Raw genomic sequence first — 27,786 nt, 5'->3', positions numbered from 1 at the left:
CGAGGTCTGGGTGGAGCCATATGCCTTCCTCTTCTAGACAATACTCTGAACGGTACTCAGAGGGATAGTTAAAGCCTTTGAAATCTTTTTATATCCTTCCCCTAACTTGTCCACAGCTTTATCCCGGAGCTCTTTTGAAAGCATATTTCCCACCATGGTAAATAATTATTTGTGTTACCGTGCACTACTAGGAGTGGAATCCTCAAGGAACAGAAGTAATAATCAAAGTCACCACAATTGACGTCACATGGAGGCAAAATAACTTGCTGTGTGATCTGGAAGGTGATTGGTTAAACCTGAGAATGTTTGCAATGATTATTCTAAAGGGCTCATCACGTTTCCAACACTGCTATTCTAGTTTTTAATCTTTTATTAATTTTTATAAAAAATAAAAAAAAGCACTTGAATGTTGTAAGGAAAAATGTGTAAATCACGCTGGAAAAATATATTTTTTGCAGTATTATCATTATTTTATTTCAAAGGGATATCATGACTTTCTATAGGCACTGTAACTCATCTATCTCAGGGTATGCAGAAGTTGAGGCCCCAGTGATATATTTGCAGTGTACAAAATCTGCAGCCGCCCAGTCATTGAATCAATGTTAGAAGAAGAAGAGCAACTGTCAGGTAACCAAGCAATGGATCTGGCTAACTGGATGTGCAGTGTGGGTATGATGCCTGGCAGGTATTCTCTTCTCCTTCCACTATCTGCTTTGTGAGGGCACCTTCGCTGCATCTGGGGCTTAAAAATACAAACAAGTAAGAGATACTTTTTTCCCTAAAGCAGAATGATTACTGTTTTTTTAGAAGATTAGATTTTATTTATTTGTTAGTAATTGAGTACATTTGTCACCAACATTGGTTACAATACCATGACACAGATGTTTGGCATAGAGGATACACACCACACACACACACACACACACACACACACACACACACACACACACACACACACACACACACACACACACACACACACACACACACACACACACACACACACACACACACACACACACACACACACACACACACACACACACACACTCACACTCACACTCACACACACACACACACAGGACTCCAGGGTGAAAGGTTTAAGATAACATAACGGTATCTGGTTTAGATGAACCAAAGAAGTGCGAGGCTGCAGCAAATAGGGCCATGTGCATAAGAGACAAAGTCAACCAGATCCTAAGGATGACATTAAGTGCAAAAGATAAACAGTGCAATAAGCTATTGTTCAGAATGAGCACACAATCAAGCTACAGTTAAGAAAATCCAACACCACAGGTTTTACTCATCATCCTGGTGTCGAAAATATAGGACGGGGACTCAGGGTGTGATTAGCTGTAGAGCCGTGATTCTCAACCTAGTTTCAGTAAAACCAAATATAATGGTGCAGTGTTGCAAGAGTAGATGTATTGTAACGCCCCTCTAACAATGCAGTGCTCTAACAATGCAGTGCTCACTCAGGGGAGCAGTAACGACCAGCAAAGAGAACGCTACTGGAGGGGTTATGTCGGATGAAGAAGAGGAAGGGGTGGTCTGCGATGAAGCGTTCTGGACCACCGAGCATCGCACATTCCAGAATCATAACGGCTGCGGTGGCAGCAGCGGCCTCAGTTCCCTCCTCATTGACCTCCACAAAAGCCTTGTGGACCACTTTTGAAACGAACAGGTCTTTGTTCGGAGACATGCCTGTCACAGAAGAAAAGGAGAAGGATTATTAAAATAAAGATAAAGCTTGGTCTCACAGGAGTGTTGAACAGATGGATTTTGGTGAAGCTCTGTATGAACTTGTTTCTCCTTGAAACCGGCGCTTTTCGACTGACAGGGTCAGTTCCAGTTCGCTCACTAGAGTTTGAACAAGCCAGAGTATTTTGATCAAAAATAACTTGGCTAAGAACCTGAAAAGTTCGTTGCGATCTGGTACCTGAAAATAGCTAGTTTTTTTTTGTGTGAGCAGGTTGGACCATGACAACATCAGTGGGTGTGTCAGCCTTCTTCTCGGGGGATGTGACCGATAAATGACATGAAAATGTGTTCTGAGAGAGAGCCATCAGGACAAAGGAGAAATAGTATTTAGCAAGATATGTGTTAAGATACAGGTGAATGTTCAGCAGCTACAGTTTTTAGTTTGCGAACAAATAAAGACTCGCGGAGAAGTCCCGTGTCTTGTTTCTGCTGCAGAGTGAAGTGACGTCAATACAAAATAAAAGTGACTCCTCCTTTGATTTCTGACCAGGAAAAGCTGACACTGAACAACTGTCAGATACTTTATTAAGTTTCCTTTTAGTAAAATGCTCTGAATGAAAGAGTTACCTCTGATAAACAGTTAACTACGAAGTGTGTTTCTACTAGAGCTTTTATTGTGAAAGGTAAGAACGCAAGAAGTAAGGCAATCTGCGCGGCTTTTGTCGAGGTTGAAGGAGTGAAACATTTTTCCGTCTGCACACAGCAGACCTCTGTGTTGTTGTCTTATAATCCTCCGAAGTAAACAACACCATGTGATTGATTGACGAGAGGAAATCACCCCACATTGGAAAGAAGAACTTTTACCTGGAACTAAATAATAAGTAGCACTCGACATTAGAGATGCTGCTTTATGGCACATTCAGATCACCTATGCACCCCAATAACACACACAAAACATCAGGCTTATCACTGTACACGCCCTCAGTAGATGTGCGTCCTTGATTACAATGGTTCTGCACACAACTGATGGAAACACGGGCTTACAGGAGCCAGTTCAGGTTCAAAGTGTCTGTTCTTTAAATGATTATGAATATATCTGATATGATCCAGGAACATTTCCTACCAGAGAAGTCACTCTTTTTCTTGTCAAAGGCATCCACCATGCCCATGCTGATCAGGACATCCTTTAAGTCATACGACTCCTCCATCTTGAACCGAGGCAGCGCCACATCGACCTCGACTTTTTTCATCATGTCTGGACGAGTCCACTTCATAAAGTTCTTATAGGTCAGCTGCTTCTCCAGCTGGGGGTGGACACACAATTATTATCTTTATTAGCTTGTCTGTGGTTTCTTTATGTGCGAAGTGCAAGTGTGTGTCCTACCTTCTCCAGACCTGTTGTGCTGTCCTCTATCTCCTTGGGTAAAAAGATGAGCATGCTGAGCTCCATTCCTTTGTAAGGCATCTCCAGGATCTGTCCAACAGAGAGTATATATGTTAATATATATATATATATATATGGTTTGACTGTGTAAATGGGTGAAAGTGACATGTAGTGTTCTACTACTAGCTTGAGTGCCTTAGAAGTATAACACCATCCAGCATTTACATACTGTATTAATTGCATCATTACCTGGCAGTTGGCTTCATCGATGTAGATAAAAGGGAAGTCGGTTATCCGGTGCATCATCTTCACAGACTTGGTGTCATTCTGAAAACAGCAAATATACGTACATATGCTTAAAAAGAAACGTAAGACCAAATAAGATCTTGTACACGTCACCTTGTTGATGTACAAGTGTAGAGCGGATGAGGTCAGTACATAGTGCTCAGAGGTGCAGCATATTTGAAACGTTCAACCAAAGTTATGCACAAAAATTGTAACGATAACTTATGAAATATGACCGTCTATTTAATACCATGAAACAGGTTCATATGATATCTTATGAAACTGACGGGAAAAGGTTTCGTACGATACCTTGTTGAGTTTAAACGGAGCATCAGTTGTGTCACTCTCCTCAAACGGTTCGTTCCAGCTGCCTTTGAAGTAGATGGCATTAACCAGCACCATCCTGGTCAAACTGTCCAACGAATCCTCAGGCAACAGATTCTTAATTTTATCTGGTAAACAAAAATAGACACATATATGACTGTCACATAACTAGACACCGTGCCTGAAGTGTTGAAATGTTTGTTGCGTGTATGTCAGTGTGATCCACCTTGTGTCTGCTCCTCCACCCATTTGTTGATGTTGAGCCTGGCCGCATCTGCGTTTTCTAGGAAGTCCACAGACTCCAGCTCTGCGTTGTAAAACTTCTTCGTTTTTTCAAAGAAATCCTGGAACCATCAGCAACACATTTACTGATTCTGATTACCCAAACATCATAATCTCTTTGATTTACTTTAGTTAGTGGAATTAAAATTCAATACAGTCAGAAAAGTATTTTCACAGCTTTACTCACTTGTAGGCTGGCCTGCTGTCCACTCCCTCATTCATAATTCCTTTTTACAGAGCTTAAAGATTTCTATGTGAGCCTCTGATCCACTCTAGCCTTACACTATGTAAACAAAACCACACTTGCTTATGATGCATACACACATGCAGAAACACACAAACACACACCTCAACAAACTTGAAGGACTGCTCCCCGTACAGTCTGTTGGCAACACTGAGGGCATACGGAGCGTTAGCCTTGTTGAGGGCGCTCAGCAGTTGGGAAAAGTCCCGATGGACCTCATCCTTACAATCCTTGGTTTTCAGGCACTGTGGAGAAAGTGGAGAAGTGTTACAGAGATGAAGTGATCATGGGACGGACCAGTCTATTATAACCAGTCCATTAAACTGGTCAGCGGACCTCGTAAGTTATGAGACTAACCAAAGTTTTCCTTGTAGATTTTTGACTCTGGTGCTCACTGATATGCATTTGCATACATTATGTTTAGGCCAAATACAAATACAATCACTACATCTTCACTGTAAAATTAACTGAGCACACTACAGCCTCTGAAAGAGAGTTTAATGTTGTCCCGGCTTGTGTGAACATGCGCAAACTACATGCCCCCCCTGCCTAAGTCAGTGCACCACTTGGGCCAACCCAGTCAAAAAAGTCTGACACACCCCTGCCAGACGCTCTAGGGCACCGCTCCCGCCGCTCGCACCATGCCAACTGTAAAAAGCGTGAAACAGACATTAAGCTGTTTAGACAACGAGAAGCGGTTGGATTGCTGCTCGCCACAATATTTACATTTTTCTGCGGTCGGGAGGCGCGTTCTTGTGTTTCAAGCGGGAAGAAATTCTTTCCAAAAATAGGTCAACATGTATCAGGAGTCACAGGACACAGACCTCAGCCAGCCTCAGAGCAGTTACACTATCACTCAGAGGATTAGACCAAACCAAATGATAACTAAAGAGAAATAAAAATATGCACTCAAAACACAAACTAGGAACATGTAGTAACACTAGTATACTATGGCAGACTACCTCGACGCAGTAAATGATAAGAACCTGAGGAAGACACTGACCACGTACAGACTGAGTGAGCACAGTCTGGCTATAGAGAAGGGCAGACACAGACCTGGCTACCCAGAGAGGACAGGCTGTGCTGTCAGTGTGGCGAAGGAGCTGCAGAGACAGGACTACACTTCCTTAGATAAGATCAGATATCACAATCCGTTAATAGCCGCACAGTGGGGAAATTTACATTGTTACATCAGCAAAGGATGATGCGAGATGCAAATATCAAAGCATCAATAACAGATGAAACAAAACAAAATACAATAATAGACTATGTACAAAGTATAAAAAAAACTGGCAGTTAAAAAACAGCCAAAAAAGACAGTAAAAAAGGTAAAAAGTGACAGTAGAAAACAAAAGTGATGGTCAACAGTGTGTGTGTGTGTTCAGAAAGAGGTTGTAAAGTCTGACTGCTTCAGGAATAACAGAACTGCGGTACCTCTCCTTCACACACCGCGGATGTGTCGGTCCGTCACTGAAGGAGCTGCTCATTGATTTTATTTTCTCATGTAGGGGGTGTGTCCGACATGGATGACAGGTTCGCTATCACCCTCCTGTCAACTACCACCTCCCCGGGGTCGAGCGAGCACCCCAGGACAGAGCTGGCTTTCTCAGTCTCTTCCTGTCAGCGGCTGTGATGCTGCTGCTCTAGCTCAACACACCAAAAAGATGTCTTCAGGTGTGTCCCCTGCACCCCAAAGGACCTGAGTCTCTTCAGCACAGCCTTATCTTTTTTGTAAAGGGCGTGGATTATATCCCAACAGTCCAGTTTATTATTGATCCGAAGGCCCAGGTACCTGCACAAGTCCACTCTCTCAAAGTCTAATACAAAGTCTTATGAACTATAAGAATATTAGGGAGGGATTTTTTTTTTAATTTGAAAAGAACTGCCTTTATTTCCAAAGTCAAACGGACATTAGCTTTACTTCTGGTAGAAAAGAAAGAATGTGCAATGTTTCGCAATGGGGTTGCGAAATATTTCTCTTCCCCGCCACAATAAAAGAGGCAACTCGTAGAATTTACTTGTACAACGTATGATATTCGATTATCACCACCACCACCACCACCAGCATCTCATCTGCTTATATTATCTGTATGTATATTATTTCATTATCTATTATATAAAACTGTTATAGAACATGTATTGTGTCAGTTGAATGCATTGTATCTTCTAACTGTGCTTTAGCAACACATTTCAAATGATGATGATGCCAATAAAGCTTTATGAACCGAAAGTGTGTGTGCCTCTCTGTGTGTGTGTGTGTGTGTGTGTATTATACCTTTGACATCTGTGTGGCGGTGTTGCCTCTGGCCCCCAGCATCACCATAGCCAGGGCTGAAGAGATGCTGAAAGGGGAGTAGAAGATGTTCCCGGTCTTGTTGACATCTCCGAACTTTTTGAACAAATCCAGAGAGAAGGTGGTGTTGGCCTTGGACAGAGGGTTTGGTGACGCCATTGTGTCTGATACAAAGAAAGGAGGGCAGAAAAAATAAAAACTACATAAAGAACTAACAAGTTAATAGTAACAAATTATACATAATAACAAAAAATAATAACATACAAGTTAAAAGCAAAGAAAGTGAGTATATAAAATGTAAATGGACAATGTGTAAAAACAATACATGAAAAAAGCAATAACAAAGCAACCATTAAATTATCTTTTAAGTTTCTTTTATAGCATGTTATAGGAAATACAGTATAATAATTGAAGATTTTGTTGAAATTAGCTGCATCAATACAAATACGTACATTTACAAAACATCATACATTCAACAAGGGAGCTGTTTATTGTGTTACATTAAGCACCTTTGTGACATTATCCTTACAACAAAATACACTATTATTACAACACTGTATTCATAATGCAAGAGTATGAGTCAGATTCTGTCAAACTGTGTTGTGTTCAACTGTAACACAACACACTTCATATGCAAAAGTGCTTTTATATCAACTTCTCACTGTTTACAAACTGAAATGATCAAATCCTACCGTCACAAACTGAATGGGACTCGCCCTCTACTTACTGTCAGACACTTTCCTGATGTTTCCTTGCGTGGTCGGGAGTCTTTTCTTCACAGGAAGACTTTAGTTTGACGCATCAGCTTTTAATATAAGCTGATATCGAAATGTCACGCCCTGAAAATGAACTTCCTCTTCGTACGGAAGCCGAACGGATGTATTTTATAATCGCCTTTTTTCAGCTAGCTTAACAGTAGCATGTGCGACTGAGGAGTATAAAGGAAAACACAACACACAGCTGCATTAGAGACCTTTAGTAACGTGGACTGGGGTGTTATTTAAAATATATCCCGGTATGAAGACGAGTCAAATGGTTTGAGAGAGAAACAAGATGGAGAATACTGTGTTTTACCTTTTAACAGGGCTAACGCTGCTCGACCAGAGGGCGTTGGTTTGATTGCAACATCAAAAAGGCTTTTACCGTAATACTCAGAAATAACGCAAGTGCTGGTTTGTATGGAAGACCATTTCCGCCAGTCTGATGGAAAAAAAGATCCTGTAAGTCATTATAATGAGATACTATCTCATAATAATGACTTAATATCTCATTATGACTTAGTATCTCATTATAATGCCTTAGTATCTCATTATAATGACTTAGTATCTTATAATGAGATACTATCTCATAATAATGACTTAATATCTCATTATGACTTAGTATCTCATTATAATGACTTAGTATCTCATTATAATGACTTAGTATCTTATAATGAGATACTAAGTCATTATTATGAGATACTAAGTCATTATAATGACTTAGTATCTTATAATGAGATACTAAGTCATTATTATGAGATACTAAGTCATTATAATGACTTAGTATCTCATAATGAGATACTAAGTCATTATAATGAGATACTAAGTCATTATTACGAGATACTAAGTCATTATAATGAGATACTAAGTCATTATTATGAGATACTAAGTCATTATAATGAGATACTAAGTCATTATTACGAGATACTAAGTCATTAAAATGAGATACTAAGTCATTATTATGAGATACTAAGTCATAATGAGATACTAAGTCATTATTATGAGATACTAAGTCATAATGAGATACTAAGTCATTATAATGAGATACTAAGTCATTATAATGAGATACTAAGTCATTATAATGAGATACTAAGTCATTATTATGAGATACTAAGTCATAATAATGAGATACTAAGTCATTATTATGAGATATTAAGTCATTATAATGAGATACTAAGTCATTATTATGAGATACTAAGTCATTATAATGAGATACTAAGTCATTATAATGAGATACTAAGTCATTATAATGAGATACTAAGTCATTATAAGGAGATACTAAGTCATTATAATGAGATACTAAGTCATTATAAGGAGATACTAAGTCATTATTATGAGATACTAAGTCATTATAATGAGATACTAAGTCATTATAATGAGATACTAAGTCATTATAAGGAGATACTAAGTCATTATAATGAGATACTAAGTCATTATAAGGAGATACTAAGTCATTATAATGAGACACTAAGTCATTATAAGGAGATACTAAGTCATTATTATGAGATACTAAGTCATTATAATGAGTTACTAAGTCATTATAATGAGATACTAAGTCATTACAAGGAGATACTAAGTCATTATAATGAGATACTAAGTCATTATAATGAGATACTAAGTCATTATTATGAGATACTAAGTCATTATAATGAGATACTAAGTCATTATAATGACTTAGTATCTCATTATAATGACTTACAGGATCTTTTTTTTCCCATCAGACTGGCGGAAATGGGCTTCCATAGGTTTGACCGTGTTTTCTGAGGTGGAGACAGAATAGTGGAACAGTCTTTCCTCCACAATAAGGGAACGCCCCACATATTCCTCTTTCAAAGGTCAACTCAAAAAGAGGCTTGAATCAAATCAAAAGTGCGACCACTGACTCGACTGTATCATATTGCACATGACCTTTTATTTCATTGTTGTATCCTGTGTGGGTCTGGTGTCCTCCTGACTATGTCATGTATTGTGCGGTGTGTCTTGTCTCTTCTATTTGTATTTTATTTAGTTATTTAGTAGTATTTGTATTGTTTTTAGCAGGGACTACGGATGCAAATTAGCATCTTTGCTACAATCCGGCACTTTTACAATGATATGTTGTTTGTTGTTCATTAATGTGCACTGTCACTAACAAATAAAGGATTGATTGATTGATTGATTGAGACCGGTTTGACCGTAGTAGACTACGACTACCGAGTTTGATTGAGGGGCTGGTCGATTAAATTAAAAGTAATAATAACCATTAAATGCTAATATTGGTCTCTTGTCCACAGAGCTGAGTCAGCACTACAGCCAAATTAAAGAGCTGACAGAGAGCAGTGAGTGTCTGCTGTGTCAAAGGTTCAATATGTAGACTCTATATTAAAAGTATTAAAAAAATGGATGGACTGTATCATCGAGGGAGTTGAGAGTGTGGGAAAGAGTGAGAGCTTTCCACCGGTTCACAAATAATCTACATTAATGTTGACTGCTTTACTGAAAATAAATTTCCCCTTTCAGGATTAATAAAGGAACTCTTCTTCTTCTTCTTCTTCTTTACTTTACACGAGGAAGATCTTCTGTGGTTGAAATAGTTCCAGTCGTATCCACACCCACTAAAAGACTAAAAAGTAATTTACTACCTAAGTCATTTTTTCAGTCAATACTTTTCTACTCTTACTCAAGTAGTTATTTTGACGTCTGCTTTTACTCTTACTTGATTTTTGCAACCCCAAAACGTTAAAAATGATGTGCACGTGAGCTTTGCCCAACTGCTGAGTGAGCTCAACAAGACACACTCTCAGTTTGCCCTCAGCCTTGCCAACAGGCTGTATGGAAACCAACCCTACCAGTTTACAGTTTTTTTTTAAAATTGTATGAATCGGTGAAAATCTTTCATGCAGGCGCAGCAAAAAAAAGTTCTGCCTGCATTGCTCAATCAGCTAATTGTGTGAGGCCATTACATGATCAGCCCTCAGGATATCCTGCTGAATTAGTTCTTTCAGCTCTTCACCCGTTCACTTTAATAAAAGGTCATAAGTGTATTCTTTGGCAAGATGCGGAAGCTCCACGCCCAACTTCAACCCAGCAGCACAGTTTCAAGATTGGTGTCACCGATTCAGTATCCGACCAAATGTCTCCACTTCTGTTCCTGAGTTTTAGAGTTTCAATACAATTATTCTTTAATAAAAAGTGAAAAACAATATTTTTGAGCCATGCGTGTTTATTTTTAAGAATACTACACGTAACAGATGAACTAAAGTAGGGTGTGAGAGGCTGCAGCAAATAGGGCCATGTTCATTAGAGACAAAGTCAACCAGATCTTAAGGATGAGATTAGGTGTAAAAGATAAACAGTGCGATAAGCTATTGTTCAGAATGAGCACAGAATCATTTGTTTACTCATGTAAGAAGTGATGTAACCAAGAAGCTACAGTTAAGAAAATTCAACACCACAGGTTTGACTCATCATCCTGGTGTTGAAAATATAGGACGGGGACTCAGGGTGTGATTAGCTGTAGGAAACTCTAGAGCCGTGATTCTCAATATAGTTTCAGTAAAACCAAATATAATGGTGCAATGTTGCAGGAGTAGATGTATTGTAACGACGCTCCAGTTGAGAAACACTGCTCTAAACAATGCAGTGCTCACTCAGGGGAGCAGTAACGGCCAGCAAAGAGAACGCTACTGGAGGGGTTATGTCTGATGAAGAAGAGGAAGGGGTGGTCTGCGATGAAGTGTTGCGGGATGACATAACTCGTCAGAGTCATGACCATACCAGTCGCAGCAGCAGCCTCAGTTCCCTCCTCGTTGACCTCCACAAAAGCCTTGTGGACGGCTTTCGATATGAACAGGTCATTGTTTGGAGACATGCCTGTCACAGAGGAGAAGGAGACGGATCATTTTCAATAAATGTAAAGCCTGGTCTCAGCCTACATGACAGGATTGTTGTGCAAATTGATTTTCGAGAAGTATGAACTTGTTGCTCCTTTAACCTGACAGGAGCCAGTTCACGTTTCAGGTGTCTGTCTGTTTAAATGACTAGAATATGTCTGATATGGTCCAGGAACATTTCCTACCAGAGAAGTCACTCTTGGTCTTGTCGAAGGCATCCACCATGCCCATGCTGACCAGGAAATCATTCAAGTTATACAACTCCTCCATCTTGAACCGAGGCAGCGCCACATTGACCTCGACTTTTTCCATCATGTCTGGACGAGTCCACTCCACAAAGTTCTCATAGGTCAGCTGCTTCTCCAGCTGGAGGTGGACACACAATTATTGATTTTGATAAATAGTTAGTCTGCGGTTTCTTTATGTGTGAAGTGCAAGTGTGTGTCCTACCTTCTCCAGACCTGTTGTGCTGTCCTCTATCTCCTTGGGTAAAAAGATGAGCATGCTGAGCTCCATTCCTTTGTAAGGCATCTCCAGGATCTGTCCAACAGAGAGTATATATTGAATATTGTGGAAGCCTTGGACGCAAAGAGCTATTGTGCTTATGTTTTTTCTTGACTTGTCCAAGGCATCAATTACTGCTGACCATGGTATTTTATGGCATGGATCATCAGGTATAGGTCTGTCTGACTAGGCTGTTGGTTTGAACTCCAGTTACCTCTCCAACCGTAAGCAATGTGTTCACTTCAGTGGTCTGTCATTCAGCTTTCTCAATGTTACCAAAGGTGTGCCGCAGGGTTCAGATTTAGACGCCACCTCTTTTCCTCTTACCAAAAAATGGCATTGATTTGATTTTTGAGGGAGGGAGATACACCCACCTAGCTGATATATACAGGATTAGCATTCAACACAGTGACTGCCCATAGACTGTAAAACACAGACCCTCACGGCCCGAATGCTCCAGATTAGCATCTAGTGTATGTGCCATAGATAGTAGGCTATATTCGGGTCATGATGCAAGTGCTGCTATTTAATTAGCTGGCAAAACAAAGCTAACATGTTGTGTTCCTAAACCATCTGTTGGTACAGTTGATCGAGGAGCAAACCATCTTGTCACTTATGGTAACACCACCACACGAATGACCGCAGTCCAGGTCGAGACGAGGGAGTTAGCGTGCTAATCCAGACAACTAGCCTCCAGTTACAAAGGTTCTAAAATGTTGCCTGAGCAGTTAGCTGTTGGTCGATGGACTGAGAGACACATTGACTGACATAGCGTATTAACTGATTGATTAATTAAATTGCATCATTACCTGGCAGTTGGCTTCATCGATGTAGATTAGAGGGAACTTGGTTTGCAGGTGCATCATCTTCACCGACTTGGTGTCATTCTGAAAACAGCAAATATACATAAGCCTAAAAAGAAACCTAAAACCAACTAGAATCTTGTACACGTCACATTGTCGATGTAGACGTGCAGGATGAGGGAAGTACATAGTGACATCACTGTTGGGTGTGTTCAGAGGTGCAACATACTTGAAACTTTCAACTAGAGGGGAGCAGGAAAACACTGCATCTCAGCCTAGTATTGAGTTACACTTTAACTCACACTACAGCAGGGGTCAGCAACCTTGGTAACCTTACATTAACATAGAGTCCAGACAACATAACCTAGCAATCAACTAAGGTGCTGCGGCCATGGAGAGAAGCCAAACGTTGTTCATCTGCACATAGTGCACACACTGCCATAACACTGGGCTGGGTTTAAATCAGCAAAAATATCTCTTTCAGCAGCAACCATTTTCTTACAAATGCCATGTGGTATAAGAAAAGGCACCTTCCTACTCTCATGATTTTCTTTTTAGTGGAGTATAGTTACCATTACGTGGTCGGTTATGTTTAGAAAATAAAGGGTTAGGCATTAAAATAACAAGCCCTGATCTTCTAAAAAAGGATGAAATATTTTTTTCGATGAATAAACGTAATGTGTGCAGTCAAGCATAATTTCTACTGTAATGAATATATAGAATACACCTGATTTTCAGTGCATGATTTTTCGTCGTAATATGTACAAACAGTGAATGAGGAATGTCTGCATGATTGACACACAGCTATTAGGAAACGCTCCCTACATGTCTTGATTAATATGCAATACATGTCCAATAAATAGCCTTATAATAAGCATCAAATTTAACCCTCCTTCTTCCTGATTTCCACCTTTAAGGTCAGGTTTCCTGCCACGGCCCTGATGTACAATTCTTTTCACTACTTTAAATGAAGAAGTCAGGATTAACGTCCATGGCCTAAGTGGTATATTCCACCATGCAATACAGTTTGAGAAAGCCATATTTACTGACTTAAACTGACATTTGTTAGTCAGTGTTTGTCATGTGAAGGTCTTCTTAGAGCAGCGTTACCTTGTTGAGTTTAAACTGAACATTATTTGTGTCACTCTCCTCAAACGGTTCGTTCCAGCTGCCTTTGAAGTAGATGGCATTAACCAGCACCATCCTGGTCAAACTGCTCAACGAACCCTCAGGCAACAGATTCCGAATTTTTTCTGGTAAACAAAAATAGACACATATATGACTGTCACATAACTAGACACCGTGCCTGAAGTGTTTCCATGTTTGTTGTGTGTGTATGTCAGTGTGATCCACCTTGTGTCTGCTCCTCCACCCATTTGTTGATGTTGAGCCTGGCCGCCTCTGCGCCGGCTTTGAAGTCCACAGACTCCAGCTCTGCGTTGTAAAACTTCTTGGTATTTTCTAAGAAATCCTGGAACCATCAACAACACGTTTACTGATTCTGATTACCCAAACATCATAATCTCTTTGATTTACTTTAGTTAGTGGGATTAAAAGTCAAAGTATTTTCACAGCTTGACTCACTTGTAGGCTGGCCTGCTGTCCACTCCCTCATTCATAATTCCTTTTTACAGAGCTTAAAGATTTCTATGTGAGCCTCTGATCCACTCCAGCCTTATACTATGTAAACAAAACCACACTTGCTTATGATGCATACACACATGCAGAAACACACACACACACACCTCAACAAACTTGAAGGACTGCTCCCCGTACAGTCTGTTGGCAACACTGAGGGCATACGGAGCGTTAGCCTTGTTGAGGGCGCCCAGCAGTTGGGAAAAGTCCCCATGGACCTCATCCTGACAATCCTTGGTTTTCAAGAACTGTGGATAAAGTGGACAAGTGTTACAGAGATGAACTGAACATGTAGCAAGGTCGCCGGAAGTAGGGGTTAGGAAATAGGATGGAATAGCATTGGCCCCACTCCTACTTCCTGTACCCTTACTTCTGCCATCTTGCATAGTTGTGATGCTGATGTGGTGACAAAATCTGTCTGCAGACAGACAAAAAATAATAATAATAACACCTAGCGAAATACTCAAAGCTGCCTCTGTGGTAGTTCCCACTGCAGTAGGTGTAGGACCACATTTTGTCACGATGACACACAAACACACTCAAGGGGTGAAAACAATACCAGCTTCGCTGTCACGACTGGCAAAAAGCACACCATTAAGACACCATAAAAACAGGACCACATTCCTGTGTGTAATCCTGTGTAGTTTCAAACTGATTACTACACACTAAACCTTCCATAGACAGCACACAACTTCCTTTGCAAGTTTGTTGTATTTCTTCAAAAATCAGTTCAAGGCAGCAGCAGATTGGAAATCAGCAAGTAAAGCAGTGTGAAAACATGCGTGAAATTATCTCTGCAACCACCCGCACTTTGTCTCCAAGGATCCCCTCACCAGATGACACCAGGTCTGTAAAATGCCCCTTAGTTAGTTTATCAGTTCAAATTGATTTAGCTGACTTTGTTACCACCTGCAGGACTTGTGGTGGGATCCGGCACCCGACCTGCTGCTGCTGCTGCTCCTGCATCTGTCCCGCTTCTGCATATCTTGGCTTCTTTGCCTCAGTGAAGCAGAGGACCTAGGGGTGCAATTGTTGACTGTTAGTTAGACACCACATGTCTCTGGCTGTGTACAGGAAGGCATAATATCACCATCTTAGCAGTGATTAACCTCAGTGTGCCTTGGGAAAGGTGAACCAGCTAGCACAGGGCCAAAAGTGAAGGGAGAAATTGTAAACAAGAATTCTTAATTTAAAAAAATCTAAAAGTAATGGATACATCGTTGACAGTTGGTTTAAAGTAATAGATAAATGTCTTCAGCCACTACCATATAGAAATGCAAACTTAATGTTGAACCAATACCCACTTTGATATGATAAATAGTCTTAAATAGCATGACTTCAAAATAAATTCAAATGAACACATTTGGAAAAAGAACAAGATTTGATGAAGGATCATCGTTGGGAACCACAGCTTCAGACTAATTCAATTCTCCAGGGGTGGACAAAAATTGGCCCTGCATGCACACGCAGTTTAATCCGCAGAACTCTTGACACAGGCAGGTTCAACAACGACCAAACAAAACAGGTGCGACTTTGGGTTTGCCCTCGGCCTTGCCAACAGGCTGTGTGAAAACCAACCCTACCAGTTTGCAGGTTTTTAAAAAAAAAGTATTAATCGGTGAGAATCTTTCTTGGAGGAGCAGCAAAAAAAAGTGTTGCCTGTATTGCTCAATCAGCTAACTGTTTGAGGCAATTCCATGATCAGCCCTCAGGATATTATGCTTTATTAGTTCTTTCATCTCTTCATTAAATTGAAGTGTTTATTTTGTGTGTGACAACAAATAATTTACCCATGAGATCAAAACCAGAACCCACGCTTTTTTCTGTCGATGTAATTATATGGTTGCGTCGTTCCAAACGGGTGTGTTCACATGAGATGTGCAACGTTATTACTGTTCATTTTCAAAGTGTGTGTTTGAGATAGAGAGAGAAAGAGAGAGTGTGTATGTGTGTGTGAGTTATACCTCGGACATCTGTTTGGCGGTGTTGCCTCTGGCCCCCAGCATCACCATAGCCAGGGCTGAAGAGATGCTGAAAGGGGAGTAGAAGACATTTTTGGTCTTGTCGACATCTCCGAACTTTTTGAGCAAATCCAGAGAGAAGGTGGTGTTGGCCTTGGACAGAGGGTTTGGTGACGCCATTGTGTCTGATACAAAGAAAGGAGAGCAGAGCATTAGTTATTACAAATAATGTTTTTAAAATCTTTATCTGATTAGTATTCCACTGTCAATTTGGGCCAAAGTCCACTGAAATGTTTGATAATTCACAATTACATTCACAGTCTCTGAATTTAAATACCTGATAGACAATTTATTCAAACAACTTCCAAATCTTTAAGAATCAGTCTTGAGTTCAGCAAATACTAAACACACTATGCAGGGTTAATTCAGTTTACTTTATAAATAACAATTGGTTCCCCTACCCTAACATTTACCCACTTACATACTGTTTAAATAAGCTGCATCATTGGTGGTGTGTATGCAAACGGACCAGCACGCATATAAATATATTTACGAAATATCATACATTCAAGAAAGTGTTAATCTTCCAACAAGGAAACTTCTTATTGTGTGGTCTTAAGAAGCTGTATATGACATTATACTTACAATTACATACACTTACATTTGATAGTACTTTATTCATAATGCCAGACTATGAGTCGACCAGATTCAACAACTGTCAAACTTTTCTGGACTTTTCACCTGTAACACAACTCATGTCCCGTTTAACCTGTCAGGTAAAAGTGCTTTTATATCCTGGATCAACTTCTTACTGTTACATCAACTGTTTACAAACTAAATGATCAAATCCTACCGTCACAAACTGAATGAGACTCATCCTCTACTTACTGTCAGACACTTTCCTGATGGTCCTTGAGTGGTCGGGAGCCTTTCTGTCAAAGGAAGACTTCTGTTTTAAGCGTCAGTTTTATTATAAGCTGACATGGACACGCCCCGAAAATGAGCTTCCACAGCATGTCATTGTACAGAAGCCAGTGGCGTGCAAAGACTTTTTGAAGGGCAGGGGCGAAAAGGAAAAAAAGGGCAGATATAGCGTGTCCTCACAACTGAAGAGAGTACTTTAACACGTGTTTTTGGCTCCCAAGAGGTCACTTTAGCACGTGTTTTTGGCTCCTAGAGGGAACTTTAGCACTTGTTTTTGGCTCCCAAGAGGGAACTTTAGCACTTGTTTTTGGCTCCCAAGAGGGAACTTTAGCACGCCGTTTTGGACGCTAGTGGGCGTTTTAGCAGGCGTCTTGGCTCCTAGAGGGCACTTTAGCACGCGTTTTGGGTCCCCAGAGGGCACTTTAGCACAGGTTTTTAGCTCCTAGTGGGTGCTTTAGCACACGTTTTGGGTCCCAAGAGAGCACTTTAGCACGTGTTTTTGGCTCCTAGAGGACACTTTAGCACACATTTTGGCTCCTAGAGGGCACTTTAGCACACATTTTGGCTCCTAGAGGGCAACATTTGGGCCATGAGGGGGGACGACTGCCCCTCTGGAGCCTTACCTACTATTTTTTTAACCGCATCATCCAGTTCTCTCATTCGGATCGAAGCCTCACAATGAATATTAACATCCAGAAATTATCCTTTTTTTACTCAATAGCTTACATGTCATGTGACCAAATGACTCCAACCAGTATCACATTGTATGACTAAGCCCTAAAAATAAGACACACCACTTTAAGTGCTTCACATATTTTTTTTAATGAATATGAATCTGCAATAATTCTCATATTAATATTCATAAAAATAAAATACTAACGGTTACCATGGTGATGCAGCGAAGCTTTTCTTATCTACTGAAATAAGATGTCCCCCCATCCTACTCCATCCATTTAGCCAAGGTATCTGTCTTAGTCCGTAGGCTCATAAAATCGCTTTAATCAACATCTGACATTAAAGTTTTATAACAGCAATTACATATATCCTGCACCAATTCATATTCTCATCATTTTTATTTTTCTGTAGTATGCATTTGGCAGTTTTAACATAATATCTCGTCTTTTAACAGGTCTACATTAATCTTACAGTAACTTTTTAATATATATTTAGTTCTACTTTTGTGGACGCAGCCTATTAAACAACGACCAAACAAAACAGGTGCGTCCGTTCTGTACACAACAGAGGACGCGCTCGGCTTCCGTACAATGACGTATGCGAATGCGGAAGCTCATTTTCGGGGCGTGTCCATATCATCTTGTAAATAATAAAACTGATGCTTGAAACAGAAGTCTTCCTGTGACAGAAAGACTCCCGACCACTCAAGGACCATCAGGAAAGTGTCTGACAGTAAGTAGAGGATGAGTCTCATTCAGTTTGTGACGGTGGGATTTGATCATTTAGTTTGTAAACAGTTGATGTAACAGTAAGAAGTGGATCCAGGATGTAAAAGCACTTTTTACCTGACAGGTTAAACGGGACGTGAGTTGTGTTACAGGTGAAAAGTCCAGTTTGACAGCCATTTAACGTGCTTGACTCATAGTCTGGCATTATAAATAGAGAAGAGTTCATGTTAGTGTATGTAATTGCAAGTATATTGTAATATAAAGCTACTTAATGTAACATAATACGCAGTTTCCATGTGCTATCCAAGATCGGGTGGACCCATGGAGATCTCTAATGCATTGGCTGTGGTCTTCACCTTTGTGACCCTCCCTCTATCCCTCGGGTCAAATTGACCCAGGACATAAAACAAGTCTGAAATACAATTTTACTTCATAAACCATTGATATATATTGTCTTTATCTCAATTTCAAACAATAGAGATAACGTATATGTTTAATAATTGCAATGAGTCTCTACTAGGACACAATTAACAATGTGAATGTGATTTATTTTTTGTGGTGGTGGAGGTAGACATATGGTAAAAAGGGTAAAGACTGGGGGGAAGTGAGAGCAAAAAGCTTCTCTGTGCTTAGATTTTAATATTGGAATATCTTTGTGTGTGTGTGTGCGTGTGTGGGGGCATGTCTGTGTGTGGGGGCATTTTTCTGTGAGTCTCTGTGTATGCAGGTCAATTTGACCCGAAGACCATATGAAGGATGTAAATGTGTGGGAAATAGCAGCACGTGTGCGCTATTTGTTTGTTTATTTGCTTATTTATACATGTTAATCACATAAAATAAGCACAGGCCAATGAGTTTCAGGTAGAACGAATTTATACGACATATTTCTTCTTGTAAAAACTTGAAACAGGTCAATTTGACCCGAATACCATACAAGGGTTAACATTGTGTCCGTTTTTTCCTACCGTACTCATTGAATAAAGTAATGTATGGACATATTTAAATGTGTGATGGTATATTTGAATACACACCACCAAGGATGCAGCTCATTTCAACAAAGTCTTCCATTATTAATGATACTATATATTATATTAAGTGAATAACGGTTGATTCAAACCTGTTTAGTCTACTAGTTAATATGTTTAGTATTTATATTCAGGGACTATGATGTACTGTAATTGTAAATGAATAAATATTTCAGTGGACTTTGGCCCAAATTGAGAGTGAAATACTAATCAGGTAAAGATTTTAAAAACATTATTTGTAATAACTAATGCTCTGCTCTCCTTTCTTTGTTTCAGACACAATGGCGTCACCAAACCCTCTGTCCAAGGCCAACACCACCTTCTCTCTGGATTTGCTCAAAAAGTTCGGAGATGTCGACAAGACCAAAAATATCTTCTACTCCCCTTTCAGCATCTCTTCAGCCCTGGCTATGGTGATGCTGGGGGCCAGAGGCAACACAGCCACACAGATGTCCGAGGTATAATACACACACACACACACACACACACACACACGATTTTGGGATGCTTATAACTAACGGTATTATTGCTTTGTCCGTCTCGTGGACAAAATCTTTCAGATTTCACGCGAAAAATAAATAAATACGTAAAATACACTACATTAAATGACCTTAAAGTTAACCCAGCACCAAATTCAAACAACAGCATAGAGCAACAGTGAAGACAGCGAGATGCATTTCTTAGGAATGAAGGGCAGAGTGAAGTACTGGAGGCGTGGAAGCCCTCATTCAGTATGAATCACCAGGTTTTTCTTTCAGCGTCAGCAGCAATGACAAAGATCTGTTCTGTTAAGACTCTGAGTAGGTTTTACGGGGAGGGGGGCTGGCTCCGTGTTGTGTTACTATAGAAACGGGAAGCACAATATAGAAGTGTAAGGGCAATAAAGACACAGGTAGAGTGATCTGTACACCTTATCAGTTCCCATTATGCTATGTTCAGCAGACATGTCCCTTTGTCTGGGTGTCAGAAGTGATTGAGTAGTTCTCAAAGCTGAGTCACTGAATGGCATTCGTTCTTCAGCTGGAACAAATTATTCTGACTTAGACAATAAATCCTGATGATGTCAAAGTTTATCTATGTCTATTCAGTGGTTTTGGGACCTAAAATGATCATGTATATACAATAATATACCTTTATTCATGAAATTCAGAAGGGCTTTTGCAATTTACCAGTACAGTGAGATACTTATTAAAGATGTTGGAGAGTTTAGGTCCAAGTTTACAAGTTTACATGGTGTAAATCAAGAATTTTTTACATTTTTCTAAAGGATTGCTCAAGCAAAACCCCACCCAGATAACTCTGGAGTGGTGGAAATGTGAGTACGTGGGAGGGGCAGGGCTGCACCCTAAACCCACCAAGTTCCTCCTAATCAATTGAAATGATAATACAGTGGGAGAGAGTACAGAAGGGAGTGATAAAGAAAGTGACTGCAACTGTTTAAAGAGCAGGACAGTCAGATAAGGTTGTTCACAATAATATAATAGTAGATATGAACAGTATTTTGTCCTTTTTGTTGACAGTGGGATTATTACCAGGTCATTTAGCAGGTTCAGAGGCAATGTTGGCGTTGCCTTTTATTAAATAGTTCACTGTGAGTTCAAAGCAAGGAGCTGTGATACAACCTGTTTTGAATGACTGTATCTTGTGTGTAAAGGCTGGGTTTGTTCCGTATTCGGCTTTCAGCCAAGTGTGAAGGCTTCAGCTAGACTGCAGCTGCACCAGGAGCCACAGTGGGCGAGATGATCGTCAATACCTGTGTCGTTGAGAGGGTTAAGGTTTTTTTTAAAGTCGACTCTTCGATCAATTTACTGCATGAGGTACCAGATACAGAACATTTCTGGAGAACGTCCACGGCACCAAGACAAATATCCAACTGACTGTGTAGTTTAAACAAATCAGGTGATCCTGCCTGTGCCATGAGTCATGTGGTGAAAGAGAGCAGAGGTGAAAGTAACATGCGACTGCTGCAAAGAGTCTTTTTTTAGCAGCAGGTTACCAGAAAGTCCAGTTGTGTGAACTGGTTTCCCTGGCCAACATATTCCCTGCACTACTACTCTACTGCAGTCTCTTTAAAGGCAATAAGTAAATCAACGTGTGGGTCAGCAATGACATCATCCGAATTTGATGTGGAAGCTCATTTATCTTTTCACCAACCATTAACGTAAGGATTCAATCCAATCTGGAAATGTGCATCTAAATAAAACCTTTCTTCTCAGTCAGCGAACTTGAGCCTATCTACTACTGTGATTACTAAACATAGGAAGAACATGATGTGTACATATTGGTCAGCTAAGCTAATGAAGCCTGTTACAGTTGGCAAATAATATTTTCTAGAAATATGTCTTCAGCTTTACAACTAAGATGTCTTGTTGAATTAGTTTAAAGCAGTGCTTTCTAAACTTTTGTGCCTGGAGCATCCCCACAGCCCTCTGCTGAAATAAAGTTGAATTCATTTTAAATGACTAATTATATAAAAGTGGGTCAAATGTGTTTAATGTTTAGGTCAGTTTGGCCAAAATTGCATTCCTAGTACCATTTTAAGTCAATATTTGAGTTTGTGTAATATGTAGCTTATCCTTTATCCTTTAACGCTGTGCTCTAAAGGGGTTTCTAATTCCATAAAAGTGTTTTACTGAACAAAAAATATGATTTTAATCACTTCTCTCTGATCAGCTGTTGGCTAGGCATAATCTGTGATCCACTTCCCATTCTGAGGCTAATGTGCTGTACAAGGCCTGTGGAATACGACGCATCACCGCTAGGATGATGATATTATTACTTCCTGCTCACAGCCAGAGACACACAGTGTCCAACGTAACAGTCAACACTACCACTTGCACCCATAGGTCCTCTGCTTCACTGAGGCAGAGAAGTCGCGTCGTTCAGGAGCAGGGCAGATGCAAATGCAGATGCAGCAGCAGGTCCAGTCCAGGCTGCCACTACATCTGCTAAAGGTGGTAACAAAGTCATCTATAGAGGAATGATAAACTAACAGAGGGGCATTTTACTAACGGTTTGGTGTTCATCTGGTGAGGTGACTCTGCTTTTCTTGCTGATCTCCAATGGGCGGCCGTCTTGAACTGGATTTGAAAAAAACAAAACACAGAAATGTAAGGAGACGCCCTAGTTGTGTGCTGTCTACTGAAGGTTTGTCCAACAGCTTGAAACCACACAGTATTACATAATCCTCAGGAATGTAGTCCAGGCTTTTTTTTTTAGGATGACTTCCTGGTGTGCTTTTTATCTCTTATAAGCAGCTGCTGGAAACCAGTGTGATTAGATATAACACTTTAACCCTTTAATATATAAGACATTTCTTAGTCTATTGCTCTGATAACACCCTTGTACGTGGTTTATTACAAATTTAGAAGAAGAGGAAGAAGAAAAATTCCTTTATTAATCCCGCAAGGGGAAATTTTTCACGTTACACACACACAGGCCCGAAATACACACACATGCACAAATAGGACCTATATGCATGCAATTAATGGAGAGATGTCAGAGCAAGGGGGCTGCCAATGCCTTGCTCAACAGCACCTCGGCAGTGCCCAGGAGATGAACTGGCACCTCTCCAGCCACCAATCCACACTCCAGTCATGCACACACATGGACTCGAACCGGCGACCCTCCGGTTCCCAGCCGAGTGACCTATTGGGTGTTTGTTTTTTGAAGATAACCATGTAAATAACAACATGGTGGAGGGATGACGTGTGTCTTCATGTGAATGTTTCTGCAAAGGCTCGTCCACGCTTTGGCATTTCCCTGGGTTCTTTAAAGGTGTTGAGGTGTTTCCCTGACATTTTCCATCTCAGTTTTTTAATTGTATTTTTTATGTTGCCCTTTTCCATATTGTTCAGACTTTGTTGGGATGTATTACCTTTGACATGTACATGATTTAGGTGTTCTCAGATACAATATGTAAAGCATGTGGAGAAGAATTACTAAAAGCCTTCAATTTAAAAGGAGTACACTGTTAGTAAAAAACATGTACTGTATCTAATCTCACCTTAAGTGATAAGAAAGTCCAAGTCATCCATGTCTCCCAGTAGACAATTATGGACCAATATATCCGTTTTATACTTTGTTCTGTGCTGATTCCTTTTGCATATCCAAATTTTAAATATCTTACCTTGATATCTTACATTGTTACCCACCATCATTCAACCTAATGTATGCAAATGCATATCATGGAGCACCAGAGTCAAAAATCTACATGGAAAACTATGGTTAATTTGTCCGTAGTCTCATAACTTACGAGGTCCGCTGACCAGTTTAATGGACTGGTTTTAATAGACTGGTCTCTCACATGTTCAGTTCATCTCTGTAACACTTGTCCACTTTATCCGCAGTGCCTGAAAACCAAGGATTGTAAGGATGAGGTCCATGGGGACTTTTCCCAACTGCTGGGCGCCCTCAACAAGGCTAACGCTCCGTATGCCCTCAGTGTTGCCAACAGACTGTACGGGGAGCAGTCCTACCAGTTTGTTGAGGTGTGTGTGTGTTTCTGCATGTGTGTATTCATCATTGTTTATATATTACTAGGCTGGAGTGGATTAGAGGCTCACATAGAAATCTTTAAGCTCTGTAAAAAGGAATTATGAATGAGGGAGTGGACAGCAGGCCAGCCTACAAGTGAGTCGAGCTGTGAAAATACTTTTCTGACTTTATTGAATTTTAATTCCACTAACCAAAGTTAATTAAATAGAGTATGATGTTTGGGTAATCAGAATTGTAGTCAGTAATGAGTAAACGTGTTGTTGATGGTTCCAGGATTTCTTAGAAAAAACAAAGAAGCACTACAACGCAGAGCTGGAGTCTGTGGACTTCGCAGCCGGCGCAGAGGCGGCCAGGCTCAACATCAACAAATGGGTGGAGGAGCAGACACAAGGTGGATCACACTGACATACACACACAACAAACATTGAAACATGTCAGCTGAGCTTGCCGGTTTGCAACACTTCAGACATGCTTTCATGTGACATTTCTTCATGTAGTTGTCAATTTTGTTTTCCAGATAAAATCAAGGATCTGCTGGCAAAGGGTGTGGTGGACAGCATGACCAGGATGGTGCTGGTCAACGCCATCTACTTCAAAGGCAGCTGGAACAAACAGTTTAAGGAGAGTGACACAACTGATGCTAAGTTTAAACTCAACAAGGTAACACTGCTCTAAGAAAACATTCAACTGACTAACACGGATTGAAAAAATGCATTAAATATATAATATGGCTTTCTCAAACTGTATTGCATGGTGGCATATACCACTTAGGCCATGGACGTTAATCCTGAGTTCTTCATTTAAAGTAGTGAAAAGAATTGTACATCAGGGCCGTGGCAGGAAACTTGACCTTATGAAATAGTTGAAACAAGGGACAAATGGTGAAAAAAGTTCTTTTAAGCAACATTGCATAACATTGGTATTTTTTTTGGAGTGCAATTCACTTTGGACGGTTTGCATGCACAAGTGAGGTGACTACTTTGCTAACACAGCCAAACATGAAGCTCTTGCCAATGACTAATGGTGTGCTCACTCCGCCCGAGTTTCATGTGAACTGTGCGGTACCATGATGCTTCCATTTGTTGTAGGAAGGCACCTTTTCTTAGACCACAGTGTTTGTAAGTAAGCTTAAGTAAGCAGAATTTGAGTCCGTGGACACCTTTGTAGTGGTACAGCCATTCTGATCAGACATTGCTTTGTGCGTTGACAAATGGTTAACCAAAGTAAAAAATTGGACTTTGCTCAGACTAATAAAAATTTGCTTCAAGTGGTGGAGAAAACACTGAAGCCACATTAAGCGCTTTTTAACCAGTGGGTAACAGAAACACTGACAAAGAAACTCAACAGCAAGCCTTGATACTGTAGCAACTTTTCAAGCAGGGACCATCAATCATTTTATATCAAAGGGGTCATTTTATTTAATTTAAATATCCAAAATATACTGTAGCTCAATGTAGCATAAATATACTGCAGTGTAAGTTAAAGAGTAACTTAATGCTGGGCTGAAAAGCAGTGTTCTAGTTCATCCTCACTGACCGGGGTGTCTCAGGATGGCCCATAATGTGGATACACTCCTGGTAGAGTGGCATTTCACTCCGGATGGTAGAGAAAGGCCATTTGCCCTGTATGCATAGGCTATGATCTGACAATCCAGTGGGACAGGTGCTGCTTTGACAGAGCACGGCCCCTTCTAGGTCCAGCGTAAGAGACAAAGAGCTGGTCGGACTGCGTTATGCGTGCAGTAGTGTCTACATAGGCTTTAAGGGCCTGTAGCGAACATACCAGACATGAGACTTTTTCGTTTTGCTGCCCCCTCTGGTTGAAAGTTTTGACGTATGTTGCATCTCTGACCACACCTAAAAATGATGTCACTATGTACTGACCACACCCACACTTCACATGTGCAAGATATCAGTTGGTGTTAAGTTTCTTTTCAAGCGTATGTATTTCTGCTGTTTTCAGAAAGACACCAAGTCGGTGAAGATGATGCACCTGAAAGCCAAATTCCCTTTTACCTTCATCCCTGATGCCAAGTGCCAGGTAGAGACACACGTCAATTGATTATTCAGTTAATACAGTATGTCGGTCAAAATGTCTGTCAGTCAACAGGCAACAATGAAAACAATCATTTAAAACCTTTGATAATGAAGTCAAACAAGACTTAATGAGATTTCCTTGGAGTGCGAATGAGATTGGCTGTGATTTCAAGGATTGTTTGTTGGATGTAATCCCATAAAGTGTCTAGTTAACTCAGAAATATTCAAACAGTTGTCAGACCATATACTGTATAATTGCTGTAATATTTATAATCCTCTGTTGGAAAGATCCTGGAGATGCCTTACAAAGGAGAGGAGCTCAGCATGCTCATCGTTTTACCCAATGAGATGGAGGACAACACAACAGGTCTGGAGAAGGTAGGACGCACACTTGCACTTCACACATATAGAAACCACGGACAAACTATTCATCAAAATCAATAATTGTGTGTCCACCCCCAGCTGGAGAAGCAGCTGACCTATGAGAACTTTAAGGAGTGGACTCGTCCAGACATGATGGATAAAGTTGAGGTCCAGGTGGGGCTGCCTCGGTTCAAGATGGAGGAGTCATATGACTTGAAGAATGTCCTGGTCAGCATGGGCATGGTGGATGCCTTTGACATGGCAATGAGTGACTTCTCTGGTAGGAAATGTTCCTGGACCATATCAGATATATTCATAATCATTTAAACAGACAGACACCTGAAACGTGAACTGGCTCCTGTTAAAATGCTCAACATTACTGTAATGTAGGGTGAGACTAGGCATTATATTTATTTTAAGTCATCTTTTTCCTTCTCTTCTGTGACAGGCATGTCTCCGGCCAATGGCCTGGTACTGTCCAAAGTTGTCCACAAGGCTTTTGTGGAGGTCAACGAGGAGGGAACCGAGGCTGCTGCTGCCACTGCTGCCATTATGATGCTGCGCTCTATGCCAATGCGCCCAGAACGCTTCATCGCAGACCACCCCTTCCTCTTCTTCATCCGACATAACCCCTCCAATAGCGTTCTCTTTGCTGGTCGTTACTGCTCCCCTGAGTGAGCACTGCATTGTTTAGAGCAGTGTTTCGCAACTGGAGGGGCGTTACAACACATCTACTCCTGCAACAGTGTACCATTATATTTGGTTTTACTGGAACTATGATGAGAATCACCGCTCTAGAGTTTCCTACAGCTAATCACACCCTGAGTCCCCGTCCTATATTTTCAACACCAGGATGATGAGTAAAACCTGTGGTGTTGGATTTTCTTAACTGTAGCTTCTTGGTTACATCACTTCTTACATGAGTAAACAAATGATTCTGTGCTCATTCTGAACAATAGCTTATTGCACTGTTTATCTTTTTCACCTAATCTCATCCTAAGATCTGGTTGACTTTGTCTCTAATGAACATGGCCCTATTTGCTGCAGCCTCACGCCCTGATCGGGTTATTCTATACCAGTAACATCTAGTTTATCTTATCTCAAACTTTACACCCTTTGAAAGAATGTGCCTTTATAACGACTTCTGTTATGCCTCTTTTTTTCCAACTGCTAGCAGAGACGTAAACTGTACCATATGGGTATATGACAAATGCAAGATTCTCTGCACTTTATCTACAAAACATGCAGTTGCAACATTTTATATACAGTTAACCAAAGAGAATAATGTGATGAAATCACATTGTCAGCTAGATATGTTCTCGATGATTATTGGAATTGTAATCAAGCAAAGCGCAGTTATTTGTAATTGTACCATTATGCATATAATGCGTAAAGAACAAGAGCTTACACGAAGGCTTGAACTACCACTGAGTCCAGGTCATTTGTACGTATCCTTGTGCTTTTACACATGGAATAAAAGTGTGTGGTT

The 27,786-nt window shown here is 40.3% G+C and overlaps 2 protein-coding genes across 3 annotated transcripts; one reads left to right on the top strand and one right to left on the bottom strand.

Annotated features, from left to right (window-relative positions):
• Window positions 1-486: 486 nt before the first annotated feature.
• LOC310963550 (uncharacterized protein) lies at window positions 487-17,019 on the bottom strand. Its single transcript, XM_083936414.1, has 19 exons — window positions 16,938-17,019; window positions 16,053-16,234; window positions 14,998-15,105; window positions 14,196-14,336; window positions 13,804-13,921; window positions 13,561-13,703; window positions 12,457-12,534; window positions 11,594-11,683; window positions 11,329-11,509; window positions 10,901-11,123; window positions 7,241-7,299; window positions 6,496-6,677; window positions 4,325-4,465; window positions 3,921-4,038; window positions 3,680-3,822; window positions 3,335-3,412; window positions 3,086-3,175; window positions 2,825-3,005; window positions 487-1,704 (listed from the first exon to the last, which is right to left on the bottom strand). The coding sequence occupies exons 2-19, from the start codon at window positions 16,227-16,229 to the stop codon at window positions 1,472-1,474; spliced, it is 2,484 nt and encodes an 827-aa protein (XP_083792540.1). The 5' UTR covers window positions 16,230-16,234; window positions 16,938-17,019; the 3' UTR covers window positions 487-1,471.
• A 1,229-nt stretch (window positions 17,020-18,248) lies between these two features.
• Window positions 18,249-27,786, top strand: LOC310963426 (leukocyte elastase inhibitor-like). 2 transcript variants are annotated; one of them, XM_083936265.1, is made up of 10 exons: window positions 18,249-18,380; window positions 19,678-19,859; window positions 22,248-22,355; window positions 23,751-23,891; window positions 24,172-24,289; window positions 24,416-24,558; window positions 25,861-25,938; window positions 26,223-26,312; window positions 26,397-26,577; window positions 26,746-27,786. In XM_083936265.1, exons 2-10 carry the CDS (start codon window positions 19,683-19,685, stop codon window positions 26,973-26,975), a joined length of 1,266 nt encoding a protein of 421 aa, XP_083792391.1. In that variant the 5' UTR covers window positions 18,249-18,380; window positions 19,678-19,682; the 3' UTR covers window positions 26,976-27,786. The 2 variants fall into 2 exon arrangements, with proteins under 2 accessions (XP_083792391.1, XP_083792392.1); XM_083936266.1 differs by lacking the exon at window positions 22,248-22,355.

This window comes from Echiichthys vipera, assembly GCF_963691815.1.
Source record: "Echiichthys vipera genome assembly, chromosome: 21".
In the NCBI taxonomy this organism is placed as follows: Eukaryota; Metazoa; Chordata; class Actinopteri; order Perciformes; family Trachinidae; genus Echiichthys; species Echiichthys vipera.
The sequence above is the reverse complement of the archived record's forward strand: the minus strand, read 5'-3'. Positions and strand labels throughout refer to the sequence as shown.

Excerpts from the sequence above, each read along its gene's own strand:
- LOC310963426 (XM_083936265.1), top strand. The coding sequence starts at position 19,683 with ATGGCGTCACCAAACCCTCTGTCCAAGGCCAACACCACCTTCTCTCTG. Across the intron at positions 25,939-26,222 it reads TCCCTGATGCCAAGTGCCAG|ATCCTGGAGATGCCTTACAA; the intron begins GTAGAGACACAC and ends TCTGTTGGAAAG. Across the intron at positions 26,578-26,745 it reads GGCAATGAGTGACTTCTCTG|GCATGTCTCCGGCCAATGGC; the intron begins GTAGGAAATGTT and ends CTTCTGTGACAG.
- LOC310963550 (XM_083936414.1), bottom strand. The coding sequence starts at position 16,229 with ATGGCGTCACCAAACCCTCTGTCCAAGGCCAACACCACCTTCTCTCTG. Across the intron at positions 3,823-3,920 it reads GGTGGAGGAGCAGACACAAG|ATAAAATTAAGAATCTGTTG; the intron begins GTGGATCACACT and ends TTTGTTTACCAG. Across the intron at positions 3,176-3,334 it reads TCGATGAAGCCAACTGCCAG|ATCCTGGAGATGCCTTACAA; the intron begins GTAATGATGCAA and ends TCTGTTGGACAG.